This window comes from Solanum lycopersicum, chromosome 6, assembly GCF_036512215.1.
Source record: "Solanum lycopersicum chromosome 6, SLM_r2.1".
Classification (NCBI taxonomy): domain Eukaryota; kingdom Viridiplantae; phylum Streptophyta; class Magnoliopsida; order Solanales; family Solanaceae; genus Solanum; species Solanum lycopersicum.
The window spans coordinates 1,084,149-1,097,738 of record NC_090805.1 but is presented as its reverse complement, the minus strand read 5'-3'; the positions used below and the strand labels follow the sequence as shown (position 1 = coordinate 1,097,738).

Below are 13,590 nucleotides of genomic sequence, written 5' to 3'. Positions count from 1 at the left end.
TCTTTCTTGCTTTTTTTTTTTTGCTCTTTCTCCCCTCTCTTGCTATTGCTTTTATTCCTTTTTTTTTTAGAATAGTCAATAATTTTAGATTGAATAAAACTTGTATCAATAGATAATTAGACAAGTAATATAATCGTAACAAATGAAGAGACATAAAAACTGTAAAATGATTTAAACTTTAATTAAAATGTATTACAAACATATTAAAGTTGAATTATTAGAAGAGAAGTAATATAATCGTAACAAATGAAGAGGCATAAGAAACTGCAAAATGAATTAAACTTGAATTAAAAATATATTACAGACAAACTAAAGTTGAATTATTAGAAAAGAATTAAATATGAATGCAGAATGTAGAAAACAAAAGAGCATTCTTTGATCTGCATGTAAACTGAATAAAACTGGTATCAATAATCGTAACAAATCAATTGATTAATCGCAAAGTGAATTAAAAATACAAAATTGTATTACACAAATATTAAAGTTAAGGTAGAAGAGAGAATTAAGCATGAATAAAAAAATGTAATAAATAAAATATTAGACAATGATTTATAGAGTGAATTAAACTTATATTTATAATGGATTAAATAAGTATCCAATAGGAACAAATAAATGAATAAAAAACTGCAAATGAATTAAATTTGTATTAAAATTGTATCAAACGGTATGAAATTTGAATAAGAAGAGAGAATTAAGAATGAATGGAAAATGTAACTATGACTGACAAGACAATGATTTGTAGAGTGTATTAAACTTGTATCAATAATGAATTAAACAAGTATCCAATAGTAACAAATAAATCAAAAGGCCGTGAAATGAATTAAGTTTGCATTAAAATAGTATTACACAGTATTTAAAGTTGAATTAGAAAAGAGAATTAAGAATAAATGAAAAACGTAACTAACGAAAGATATGACAATGATCAATAAATTGATAAGTTATATTAATAATGGATTAAACAAGTATCCAATAGTGACAAATCAATCAAAAAACTTCAAAATGAATTAAATTTGCATTAAAATTGTATTATCTAATTCAACTTTAATACAGTTGCAAGACCGTTTCAATGTTATATTTAATTCATTTCAATCTAATATTTCTCCTAAACTCAATTTTAAACTTAACCAAACCTTCTTAAAATTGAGATATAAACTCCAAACGACATTTTCAATCATTTGTAGGAACTACCTATTCAAACTTATCACAAATTTATAAAATTCAAATAATAAATCCAAAATTTGAAGCTTTATAATGACCATCAATGGTGAACTCTTACTTCTGTAATTTTAAAGATTGAAAATTTCTGCTTAAAAACATAATTTTATACAAATTTCATCTTGTTTTTTAATAAAAATAGTGACATGAAAAAAATTGATTTGAGAAATATAATTATTTAGATAAAAAATTTAAAGAAAAGAACAAGAATTAAAAAAAAATCAGAAGAGGAAGATAAATAACACACCACTGAAAGAGACAAAAAATTAAAAGAGTAAAAAAAGAAGAATAAAGAGGCGAAGAAGCAGAAGAGTAAAAAAAAAGAAAAAAAGAAAGAGTCAAATAAGCAGAAGAATAGGAAAAATGGTTAAGAAAGAGGCAAAGACCGTACAATTTTCTTAATTCCAAAAAAAATGTTATATTTAGTTAGAAAACTTATGTTGATATAAATGGTAAATATTTTTATAATATAGCATATTTATGTGATTTAATAACCGTAACTTAAACTAAACTAACTTAATAAAATACTTATTAAAAAAATTGAAATCTTCTTGAGATGATTTTCAGAATATTTATAAAATAAATTAATTATATACAAAATTATATATTACTTAAAAATTATAAAAGAGGTGAAAACTACTTAACTTGAAAAATATTTTGAATTTTATAAAGTCAGTCATTTTAAATCGTTTGAAATTTAAGAAACTAGAAAGTCAATTCCTTTCGTGGACGGTCAAAATTGAATGTCAACATAGATATTCATTCTCTAATATTAATAACCAGTGTGGTGAAATTAGTAAAATTACAAAAAATTTTAATGAAACTATTTATAACCAACACAAAATTGTCTTATTTGGACTAGTGAATTCCAAATAATAAAGGTTAATAACCAAAGTGACAACTAAACCATCATAAAGTCACATAATTTTAAGATGATATTGTAAAGCATTCTTTGATTATCTGCCTTGACCTTGCTTTGTGCCTTTGGTCTTTGGCTCAACAATAAGATAATTAAATGTAATATATTGGAAAGTGAATATTTTTGAGATAATTAAATGTAATATATTGGAAAGTGAATATTTTTGATTTACTGATTGCTTTGCTTTTTTGCAGAAAAGGAGATATTATTGTTTTTTTCCACTTCCCTTTTTATAAGAGTTTTTGACCAAAATGAGCTATTTTTAAAATCAATTCACCAAAATAATACGTTTTTAATTTTTTTTACAAAACTAGTATAAACGTACTTCATGGTAACGTTTTAGGATATTTTCATTATAAAAATTCAACGGACAAAAAGTTAATAGGTTGGCGACGTTAAACGCATAAACGTAACTGTGAGTAACATTTTAGGTGTAAAACGTTACTCAAGAGTACGTTTTTGGAGAATCCAATCACGGGCCACTGACTCCAATCCTGCAAAGGCGGAGTCAAATCATTCAACTGTAAAACGTTACTATGAGTAACGTTTTACACCTAAAATGTTACTTTGACTCCCGTTTCTTAGATTTGATTGATTGATAGTTGAAGGAATGGGGACGGATAAAATTATTATTATTATTATTATTATTATTATTATTATGATTATTATTATTATTTGTTATTATTATTATTATTATTATTATTAATTCTTATTTTTCATAATTGTATCAAACTCGGTAACATTCATATTGATACAAATATTATAAGAAATAGAGTATTTATATTAATTGTATTTACACTAAATCAGACAAATTTAATCTAAAGAGTTACTAATTTTTTGTGTACGCAAGTACGGTTGCGGCTCATACATTGCTAACTTACAATGGCAGTTCCTATATTAGAAATTTTTAATTTTTTTCCTAAATATGATAGAGATATTAAAACCTCCAATGGAGTTGATGTTGGTCTACGGAAAGTGGAATATACACAGCTTTACCCCAATTTTTTGAAGATAGAAAAGCTATTTCAGAACACACTCGTTCAAATAAAGCATCCCAAAGACTACCAATAGCTATTTGGAAAAAAATATATCTTTTCTATTCCTTTAGACAACCGCAAAATATGATATAAGAAACTTACCACTTAAGCCAGAACTACAAACAAACAGTGAGATGTTTTCTTGACGTCCATCAACTTGGAAACATTTTCAAGCACAAATATATTATACTCTAAAAGCAATGATCAGAGAAATAATAAGAGCGCATTTAGGAACGTTAAATGTACATTCAGAAACTCTTCATTTTCTTTCAACAAAAGTTTCATAATTTCTTTACACACTCAACTGTTAACTGGGTCAATTTGACCTTTGCTATAACACTTTCTGCATATCTGCCCAAATATCAGATGAAGTTTACACAATGTCCTATAGAGAAAGATAGATAAAGCTTGAAATGAAATCTTTCGATCGTTTATATCAACAATGACTCCTCTGTAAGTATGGTTAAGAGGGAGTACTTCACTTTCATTCTTATCCTACTATCTTCTACACACAGCTTTGCACCAGTCCTTCAACTATCAATCAATCAAATCTAAGAAACGGGAGTCAAAGTAACATTTTAGGTGTAAAACGTTACTCATAGTAACGTTTTACAGTTGAATGATTTGACTCCGCCTTTGCAGGATTGGAGTCAGTGGCCCGTGATTGCATTCTCCAAAAACGTACTCTTGAGTAACGTTTTACACCTAAAACGTTACTCACAGTTACGTTTATGCGTTTAACGTCGTCAACCATGAAGTACATTTATACTAGTTTTGTGGAAAAAATTAAAAACGTATTATTTTGGTAAATTGGTTTTAAAAATAGCTCATTTTGGTCAAAAACTCCTTTTTATAATGAAAGACTCTTGAAAGCAATTGAGTCTATTTAAATGTTATTTTATTCTACCTTTTATTTTCTTCCTTTAACTTCTTGTTCAAGTAAAAAAAGTTTTTTCAATTTTGAAACATAAAAGAATAATATCATAACTTATAGTTATTAGTTATATATAACATTTTCACATAATAATATTATTATTATTCACCTTTATCGTTCTAATTTATATTTCATTTCTAGATTATATCTCTCATACATATATACTTTCTCCGTCCGAAATTGTTTGTTTAATTGCGCTTTTCGAAAGTCAATTAGACTAATTTTTAAAGTTAAATTGGATCACATTAATTTGATATTTTAAACAAAAAATTAGATATTCTTTTTATTAGCGTACCTATTTAATATCTACAACTAGTTATATATCAGATTAGATGACTGATAAGTGTCAAAGATAGACTTTCCACGACATATGAAAGAAAGTAGTCAATATATTGAATGAAGGGAGGGAGCCTTAATTAGATAAGGTTGTTGGAGAAAAAAACTTTGAAATGTTACAATAATTTCGATAAAAAATAGAATATATTTTGTATCGTTTTTCCTATTTTAAAATATGCAAATTAAATCTAATATATTTTCATAGGATTTAATATTTATAACTCTAAAAAGTTTTACTCGCACGTGGTACAAAACTAGTGTTATAAATAGGATAACGCAACATTATAGTTATCATTAAATTTGATATCTATATTAATTATGGGCAGAAGTTCCACTCTCCTCTTTTTTCTTATAATTTTCATTCTACTATTACTACATGCCAATGCTAATAATATTAGCACTGATGAAGCTGCTCTTCTTGCACTTAAATCACACATTTCTAACAACATCATAGCAACAAACTGGTCTTCTTCTGTCCCCGTTTGCAGCTGGATTGGAATCACTTGCAGCTCCCGACACCATCGAGTCACTGCATTAGACATCTCTAGCATGCAACTTCATGGTACCATTCCTCCATCCATTGGAAACCTCTCATTTCTTTCTTCCCTCGACATCAGTAACAACACTTTCCATGGAGATTTGCCAGTAGAGTTGGCTCGTTTGCAGAGGTTGAAATTGATTGATGTCTCAGACAATAACTTCACCGGTCCCATTCCATCATTTTTAAGTTTGTTACCGAACCTACACTCTCTAATCCTCTTGAGAAACCAATTTTCCGGAGAAATTCCATCTTCCCTTTCCAATCTAACAAAGCTGCAAGAGTTAGTCTTGGATAGAAATTTTCTTGAAGGAGAGATCCCTCGAGAAATCGATGATCTTCGTTACTTGACTATCCTAGACCTGCAATTTAATCATCTTAGTGGCTATATACCATAATCAATCTTTAACATTACTAAAATGCAAGTGATTGCTCTTACCGGCAACAATCTTACTGGAATGCTTCCAAAAACGATATGTGATCATCTTCCAGACTTGGAAGGACTTTACCTCGGTAGAAACTCTCTAGATGGAGTTATTCCACCGAACCTGGAAAAATGCAGAAAGCTTCAAATATTGGAATTGTCTGAAAATGAGTTTGCTGGAACTGTACCAAGAGAACTAGCCAACTTAACAACTCTTACAGAATTAGCAATGTCAGCTCTGCATTTGGAAGGTAGTATTAAAAAAAAACTTCCTTTTCTCTTTTCCGCCAAACTTGTACTCATATATTTACCCAATATTGACAGGAGTGATACCAATGGAGCTAGCTAATCTTAAGAATCTTCAGGGGTTGGGATTAGCTAGAAATGAATTTACTGGTTCTGTCCCTGAAAGCATTTTCAACATATCAGCACTGCAGACTATAGATTTTGGACAGAACAAGTTTTCAGGTACTCTACCTTCAGATTTAGGTCGTGGAATACCCAACATTGAAGTATTCCTTTGTGGAGGAAATAATTTGAGTGGTTTTATCTCTGCTTCAATCTCTAATTCATCGAAACTTAAACTACTTGACCTCTCCAACAACAGTTTTACAGGTCTCATTCCTAAATCACTTGGTAACTTACAATACCTTGAGTATCTGAACTTGGGGATCAATAATTTTATCAGTGATCCATCATTGAGTTTCCTGACATCATTAACAAACTGTAGGAAACTACGCGTACTGGAGTTAGGTGATAGTCCGTTGGATGGTGTATTGCCTGCATCTGTTGGTAATTTCTCAAACTCCTTGCAAAATTTTGAAGCATATAGTTGTAAACTGAAGGGTGTCATTCCTCGAGAAATTGGTAATCTTACTGGACTGACAAGGATGAGTCTGTTTAACAATACATTAACTGGACATATTCCAAATACTGTACATGGCATGTCGATCCTTCAAGAACTTTACTTATTGAACAACAAGATAGAAGGAACCATACCAGATGTTGTCTGTAATTTAAAGAGACTTGGTGCATTACTCTTGTCAAAAAATCATTTTTCTGGTTCGGTACCCTTCTGCTTAGGGAACATTACTAGTTTGAGGATACTTCATCTATATAACAACAAGCTGGATTCTACATTACCTTCAAACTTGGGGAACCTTCAAGATCTCATAGAATTAGATGTTTCATTCAATTTATTTAGTGGGGAAATTCCAATGGAGAGTGGAAACTTGAAGGCTGCAACACACATTGATTTGTCAAATAATTGTTTTTCTGGTAAGATGCCTAGTACTCTAGGGGGTCTAGATAAATTGATTCATCTTTCTCTAACACATAATAGATTAGAGGGGCCTATTCCTGAATCATTTGGCAAAATGTTGTCTTTGGAATACTTGGATTTGTCCTATAATAATATTAGTGGTCAAATTCCAAAGTCATTAGAAGCTCTTGTGTATCTCAAATACCTAAATTTCTCTTTCAATGAACTCAGTGGAGAAATTCCCACTGGTGGTCCCTTTGCAAATGTAACCAGTAAGTCTTTCTTGTCCGATGATGCACTTTGTGGTGACTCCCGATTTAACGTAAAACCATGCCTAACCAAATCGACAAAGAAGTCCAAAAGAAAACGAGTGCTTACGGCTTTATATATTCTATTAGGGATTGGATCACTCTTCACGTTGACTGTTGGAATTGTGGTGTTAAGATTGAGAAACACAAAGAAGAATGCTACTCAAAAGGATGTGTCCCTCGTAAAAGGGCATGAAAGAATTTCATATTACGAACTTGAACAGGCAACTGAAGGGTTCAACGAAGCCAACTTGCTTGGTAATGGGAGTTTCAGCAGGGTTTATAAAGGGATACTTAAGGATGGTATCATTTTTGCAGCAAAGGTATTCAATGTGCAATTGGAGGGTGCATTCAAAAGCTTTGACACAGAATGTGAGGTACTCCGGAACCTTCGCCACAGAAATCTGACCAAAGTCATCACCAGCTGCTCCAATCTTTATTTCAAGGCCCTAGTGTTGGAATACATGCCCAATGGGACACTTGATAAATGGTTATACTCTCACAATTTGTTCTTGAACTTATTGCAGAGATTGGATATAATGATAGATGTTGCATCTGCAATGGATTATCTCCACAATGGCTATTCAACGCCTGTGGTGCATTGTGACTTGAAGCCAAGTAATGTCTTGTTAGATGAAGAAATGGTTGCTCATGTAAGTGATTTTGGCATTGCAAAAATGTTAGGTGCAGGGGAGGCTTTTGTTCAAACAAGGACAGTTGCAACCATTGGATATATTGCTCCAGGTATATTTCAACTTTTTAAAGTTCTCATATCATGTAAATACTCAAAACAGTTAGGTATAAATTGATTTGTGATCATTTTCGACCATGATTGCAGAGTATGGACAAGATGGCATAGTATCCACGAGTTGTGATGTTTATAGTTTTGGCATCGTGATGATGGAGACGTTCACACGAACAAGACCAAGTGATGAGATATTTACTGGAGACTTGAGCATACAGCGTTGGGTTAATGATTCCTTTCCGGGTGAAATTCACAAGGTGGTGGATTCGAATTTGGTACAGCCAGGAGATGAACAAATCGCTGCAAAGATGCAATGTTTGTTATCTATCATGGAATTAGCTTTGAAGTGCACTTTAGTGAGACCTGATGAAAGAATTAGCATGAATGATGCTCTTTCAGCACTCAAAAAGATTAGACGACAGCTTGTTAGTAGTCGGCACTAGGTGGAATCATTACCAATCTTCTGTTGTATGTTATTTAGTTACCAGTCTGCTCTCTTATGGAATTTAGTTTCGCGCTAGGTGTATTTTGTGTTGGTTGTTGGCTTGATATATGGAAGTTGAGAATGAGATTTAAAATGCTCAACACAAGATTTTCTTTTCGTATTTACATAACTTTGAGAATCCTTCCAATTATGTACATAACATGACAACTACTTGTGCAACAACTGATGCCTAGGTTTTGGGAAACTCTTTTTCTCCCACCACAAGTCAGAAAGTTCACCATGAGGAGGGCAGGTCACTTTCAGGAAGTTGCAGCAACTGAGTATTTTCATTAAAAACTTTTATTTCTTTTAATTGACTATTGTGCCTCTTTTATGGATAATAATATAAGTTGCTTTTTTCCCCCATGCGATGATTTTTTTGCGATAACTTTGTGACATTTTTATTTTTTTTTATATGCATTTTTCATATGTTTGATCAGTTGATTTCTATATTTTGCATAAGTATATCTGATGTTTTATAATCTAATGTAATTTTTCATCAGTTATATTTAAGAATACCGCGCATAGCGCTGACAATTTCACTAGTTCATTAATAATTTAAAATTGTGCAAGAGCCTTTAAAAATGTCAAGTAAAAATTCAAGAATCCTTTCTTGTCTTTTTATAGCTATTTATTTCAATATGCATTCTTTGAACCTTTTCTTTCATTAGTCTACATTTAATTATTCAATGCAACTCTCTTCCTATTCTCCAAACTATTTATTTCTCCTAATTAATTAGCCTACATTTAATTATTCAACTCCTCCTATTATATGATATTATATACTTACTTAATATACTCTCTCGGTCTCATATCATATGTCACTTTTTCATTTGTATTTGCATTAAGAAATAAAGTAATGTTACCCTTATACCCCTATTTAATGTTTGCTTATGATAACTCTTTACTAAATGATGAAATGTTAGATTTCAAAAATATAAATGCATTTGGATGACTATTTAAATTTTATAGTTTATTTTTTAAGCCAATTTTTTTCACCAATTGATCCAAAAAAAATTAAAATCAAGTTTTTTTCTCACCTCAATTTTCCTATATATTTTATGTAAAATGTTTTTTAAATATAAATTTTTAAAGCAAACATAACAACATTAGAGATGATTCATATAATTGCAACCTTCTTTTTATCATTTGTGTTCATATTTTTTTTCTTTTCGATAAATAAAAAATGAAAACTTAAATGACGACAACGTAAACGAAGAGTCATCAGAATTAGTTCATGTTTAACTATATTAGAGATGATTCATGTAGGAGTAAACTCCATTTTCATCTTTTATTTTTCCCTTTTAATTTGTTTGTTGATACTTTTTTTCCAAAATCGGATTTTATAGAATAGTAGTGAATAAAGAAAACGAAAAAGGGTCATATTTGTCCTTGTACTCTCAGAAAAGGGTTATATTTGTCCTTCATTATACTTTTTAATATATTTGCCCTTACGGATCTTAAGGTACATATTTGTTGTTACGACCCGATTTTGAAAACTAAAAGTTTCGAAAGAGATTTCAACTTTGACCAATTTTGTTAAGTTTTTGGAAAAAATATTTATAATTTGGGAGTCGCCACTTATTTTTGAGAAAAAAATAAAAAACCATTTAAAAGGAAATTTTTTGAAAGAAAACATTTTAAATAAAATCAGAGTTTTGGGTAAGGGTTCAAATAATTTTCTAAGAAAGGACGCTAACTCGCGGCATCTTAGAGAATCCGCTAACTCACGGTTGACGGACGAATTTTAGAAACTTGGCTATTTTTGTAAAAAATTTAAATTTCTTGAATAAAATATCTTATTTTTTTATTTTTTATTTTTTGAAAAGTGAAAAGTCTTTTGATACTTGTACATATTTGTATTATCCCAAATAATAAAATAGTCCAAATATTAAAGTGCCAAAAAGTAAAATTCTAACTTAACAATTTATCTGAGTCAAGTTTTTAAGTCGAATAATTAACACAATCACTTAAACGTGGATTTGAAAGCTAAATACTAACTATGAAGGAATAGAAATAAGTCCCAAGTTAGTCTTGAAGCTTAGTTATCTAACTTAAAAGAGATTTTGAAAATTTTGATACTTTAAGTAAACAACTAACAAAATAAAAGAGTTATTTAAGAACTCCCAAGTATTCATCTAAGTTAGATAAAATAAATGTTAGAAGTTAGAAGCAAATATCACAAAATCACAATATATAATGAGAAAAAAATGTTAATGAAACTTCAACATTAAGCCCAATTGCTGCCGCTGCTGCCCGGATTTGAACTTTTTAAGTCTGGAAATTCCCAGTTCTAGCATTTAGAAAAATTATAAAAATTTCCTATCAGATAAATCTCTCTCCTCTGTCAGATACATCACTATCTCCTCTCGAATACATACATATCCTCTCTTGAATACATCTTCATCCCCTCCTGAATGCATCTCTATCGTCTCTTGGATACATCTCTCTCCTCTCGGGTACATCCTTTTTCCCTCTCAAATATAGCTCTCTCCTCTCAGATTCATCCGTGAGTTATGCGTCTACAAGTTTCCTGAATAGCAATGTATCATGATCAATATATCCGCATATCTGCTAATAAATCTAATTTTTTTGTAATTTGAAAAAGAGTGGAGATATAATGTAATTAACTCTCAAAACTATGAAAATTTGTGACATATTTTTCTCTATAATCAATTTAAAAAGAATGATGTATTAATATATTCAAAACATTTTGACTTTAAAATATAAATTTTATTCTTTGTAAGAAGATTTATAGCCATATGAACATCTATGGTTTGTTTTAGACCACGAGTTTTAAAATTATTTTTTTAAAAAAAACTCATTTTAAGTCAAATAAACATTAAATAAATCGAAATGGAGTGAGTATAGACTTTCGTTAAGTTTTTTTTTCAAAACTATTTTTCTTTTTAATAAAGTTTAAAATGAAAATGTTAAACCTTTTTCACAATTTTGTTTTACAGTTTTTTTTAATCAATATCTAGTCGATAATAACCAAAATTTTTATATAAATAAGGTAATAAAGTAACTTAATTCTGAAATTCAAGTATTGATATTAATTGAGAAAATATTTATTTATAAATTGTAAAGTATTCATAATTTAATATTTAATATGCTTATTACTCTCGACGAATGACACTAATTTATCATAATTCAAGATTGTAAGAAGTAGAAAACAAGACTAAAAGGTGCAATTCACTATTATATGAAGGTCAATTCGTAGTTATTTATTGTGGAAGTTTCTTAAGTATATGATATATAATTCTATGACAAATTGATTTTTTATACTATTTCAAAATTTATCCCGTTAATTGATTATGTAAATTCTTAAACTACAATCATGCGGCCGTTATTTATCAATTCTTACATCATCAACTTTATATTCTTTTTTTTTATCTCTATAGAATTGTGCTATTTTTGTTTTCTTATTTAAGTCACAAATTTTAAAGATAAAATAAATATTATGTTGGAGCTAAAATAGGTTAAATAAAATTATATGAAGTTTAAAAAACATTATATATAATTAAAAAGGAAATTACATACATGGAATTAAGATAAAATAAATATTATTTTGGAGATAAAATCGATTAAATAAAATTATATGAATACTTATGTTTAAAAACATTATATATAATTAAAAAGGAAATTACATGCATGGAAGATTGTAGGATTACACTAAATATGTTGTAATAGTAATAAACATAGATGAACGATTTGAATTGTCAAGAGTATAAAGGTATAAATATTTTTCATATTATTATTATATTCAAACAAATACAAATTGATTTTTAAAAATAAAATAAAATGAGTTTGTGGGCCACACATGAAACAAGACTTTTTTGACTCTTGAAAAGAAAATTTGGATTCTTCTAGAAGACTATTTTGACAATTAATTATATAATTGTAAATTTAGAACTTTACTCATAATAATGTTTAAAATTATTAAATTGTCATTGGTCGTCCTCATCATGGCTCTTCTATATAATAGAAAACAAATAACCGTATATATGTATAAAGGAAAGACTAGCTTAATGAATCCTCTTTTATTACTAACTATGAAGTCTACATTTTAGTCTAGAATCACATGAATGAAACACGAAGAAAACAAAGACATGAAATTGAAAGATTACCGAAAAATATCTTGGAAAATCAGTGAAGAGACAAACCAACAACTCATGCCATTTTCAAAATCGAAGCAACAACCCTTAACAAAGACTTGAACTAACATTCGATATTTGTATGAATCAGTTGTGTAAATATATAATTGAATTTTTATCATTATAGGAACAAGCAAAGGGTTAGGGCCGAAATGAACATTAATATTTAAGACCAAATCAGGCGATAAATATTAACAGAACACCAAAAGATCTAGGAAATTTTCAACTATACAAAAATAAATAAAACAATAGGAACAAGATAAATATTATTAACTATTAAAAGGTCAAATCGAAGTCTAACACATGACTACTAGAACAAAGCTAAGAACATATAATAAACAGAAAGCATAGAAGAGCTGAGAATTAAATAAAACAAAGCTAAGAAAGAATTTACGTGATTCTAGGCAGTGAATCGAAACTACGAGTTTGACGGAACAGAGACGATTCCACCTCTTCAACTCGAAAAACCACAAAACGTTTTAAAATTTTCTTCAACTCGAAAAATCACAACACGTTTTAAAATTTTGAACTATGAAACTAAGAATTCTCAAAAAATTTTGGGTACTCTTTGATCTCCGAAAATCCTCTCCTCTGAACAGTGAGAAGAAGGCTTATTTATAGGGCCTAAAATCTCTGAAATCTGAAAGATTTTCGATGTGGGATTTTGAGAAATTTCAAAACCCCTTAACAAATAAGGATTGACAATTGGTTAGTGTACAAATTCGTACCATTCCTCAAACGGAAAAGATGATTTTCAAAATATTTATAAAATTATGTTAATTACATACCAAATTATATATATAAAACATATATATATTACTTAAATATTATATATATGTTAAAACTATTTAAAATATCTTTAAAATATTTTAAATTTTATTTGAAAATTAAGAAACTCGAAATTTAATTCTAATCATGGGGATCAAAATTGGGTGTCAACATTTGTCTTTGAACTGTTAATTCTCATGTCTCCACTTTTATCGTCGTATGTGGCATCTACATGGTGACAACATGGCATGTTCACATAGATATTTATACTTATTTCACTTAAAAAAATCAATTCAATACTTCATTCCAATCTAGTCATGGAATTTCAAATAAAAAACAAAGAAAAAGAAAAAGAAAAAAGTGAGAAAAATTGATATTCCAATGAAAAAGCCGAAGTAATATTTTCACTGATAAGATTTTTGAACTGAAGGCAGCTCATACAACTTATAAAAAAGATCAGATGA

At 29.1% G+C, this 13,590-nt stretch overlaps 2 protein-coding genes and 1 long non-coding RNA gene across 3 annotated transcripts; 2 read left to right on the top strand and 1 right to left on the bottom strand.

Annotated features, from left to right (window-relative positions):
• The first annotated feature begins 4,759 nt into the window (after positions 1-4,759).
• On the top strand, positions 4,760-5,377 carry LOC109120437 (probable LRR receptor-like serine/threonine-protein kinase At3g47570). The gene has a single exon (XM_019214239.1). It carries the CDS (start codon positions 4,760-4,762, stop codon positions 5,375-5,377), a length of 618 nt encoding a protein of 205 aa, XP_019069784.1.
• Positions 5,378-5,398: 21 nt separating this feature from the next.
• LOC101259639 (probable LRR receptor-like serine/threonine-protein kinase At3g47570) lies at positions 5,399-8,300 on the top strand. The gene is made up of 3 exons (XM_026031365.2): positions 5,399-5,654; positions 5,728-7,716; positions 7,811-8,300. Exons 1-3 carry the CDS (start codon positions 5,399-5,401, stop codon positions 8,158-8,160), a joined length of 2,595 nt encoding a protein of 864 aa, XP_025887150.1. The 3' UTR covers positions 8,161-8,300.
• A 1,965-nt stretch (positions 8,301-10,265) lies between these two features.
• Positions 10,266-12,963, bottom strand: LOC109120496 (uncharacterized). The gene is made up of 2 exons (XR_002027906.3): positions 12,753-12,963; positions 10,266-10,734 (listed from the first exon to the last, which is right to left on the bottom strand). It is a non-coding gene; the product is annotated as an uncharacterized lncRNA (long non-coding RNA).
• Positions 12,964-13,590: the final 627 nt, after the last annotated feature.

What these genes read in the sequence shown, in the direction of transcription:
- LOC109120437 (XM_019214239.1), top strand. Translation starts at nt 4,760, where the DNA reads ATGGGCAGAAGTTCCACTCTCCTCTTTTTTCTTATAATTTTCATTCTA.
- LOC101259639 (XM_026031365.2), top strand. Translation starts at nt 5,399, where the DNA reads ATGCAAGTGATTGCTCTTACCGGCAACAATCTTACTGGAATGCTTCCA. An exon ending in GTCAGCTCTGCATTTGGAAG is followed by an intron (nt 5,655 to 5,727) that starts GTAGTATTAAAA and finishes CAATATTGACAG; the next exon opens with GAGTGATACCAATGGAGCTA. An exon ending in CATTGGATATATTGCTCCAG is followed by an intron (nt 7,717 to 7,810) that starts GTATATTTCAAC and finishes CCATGATTGCAG; the next exon opens with AGTATGGACAAGATGGCATA.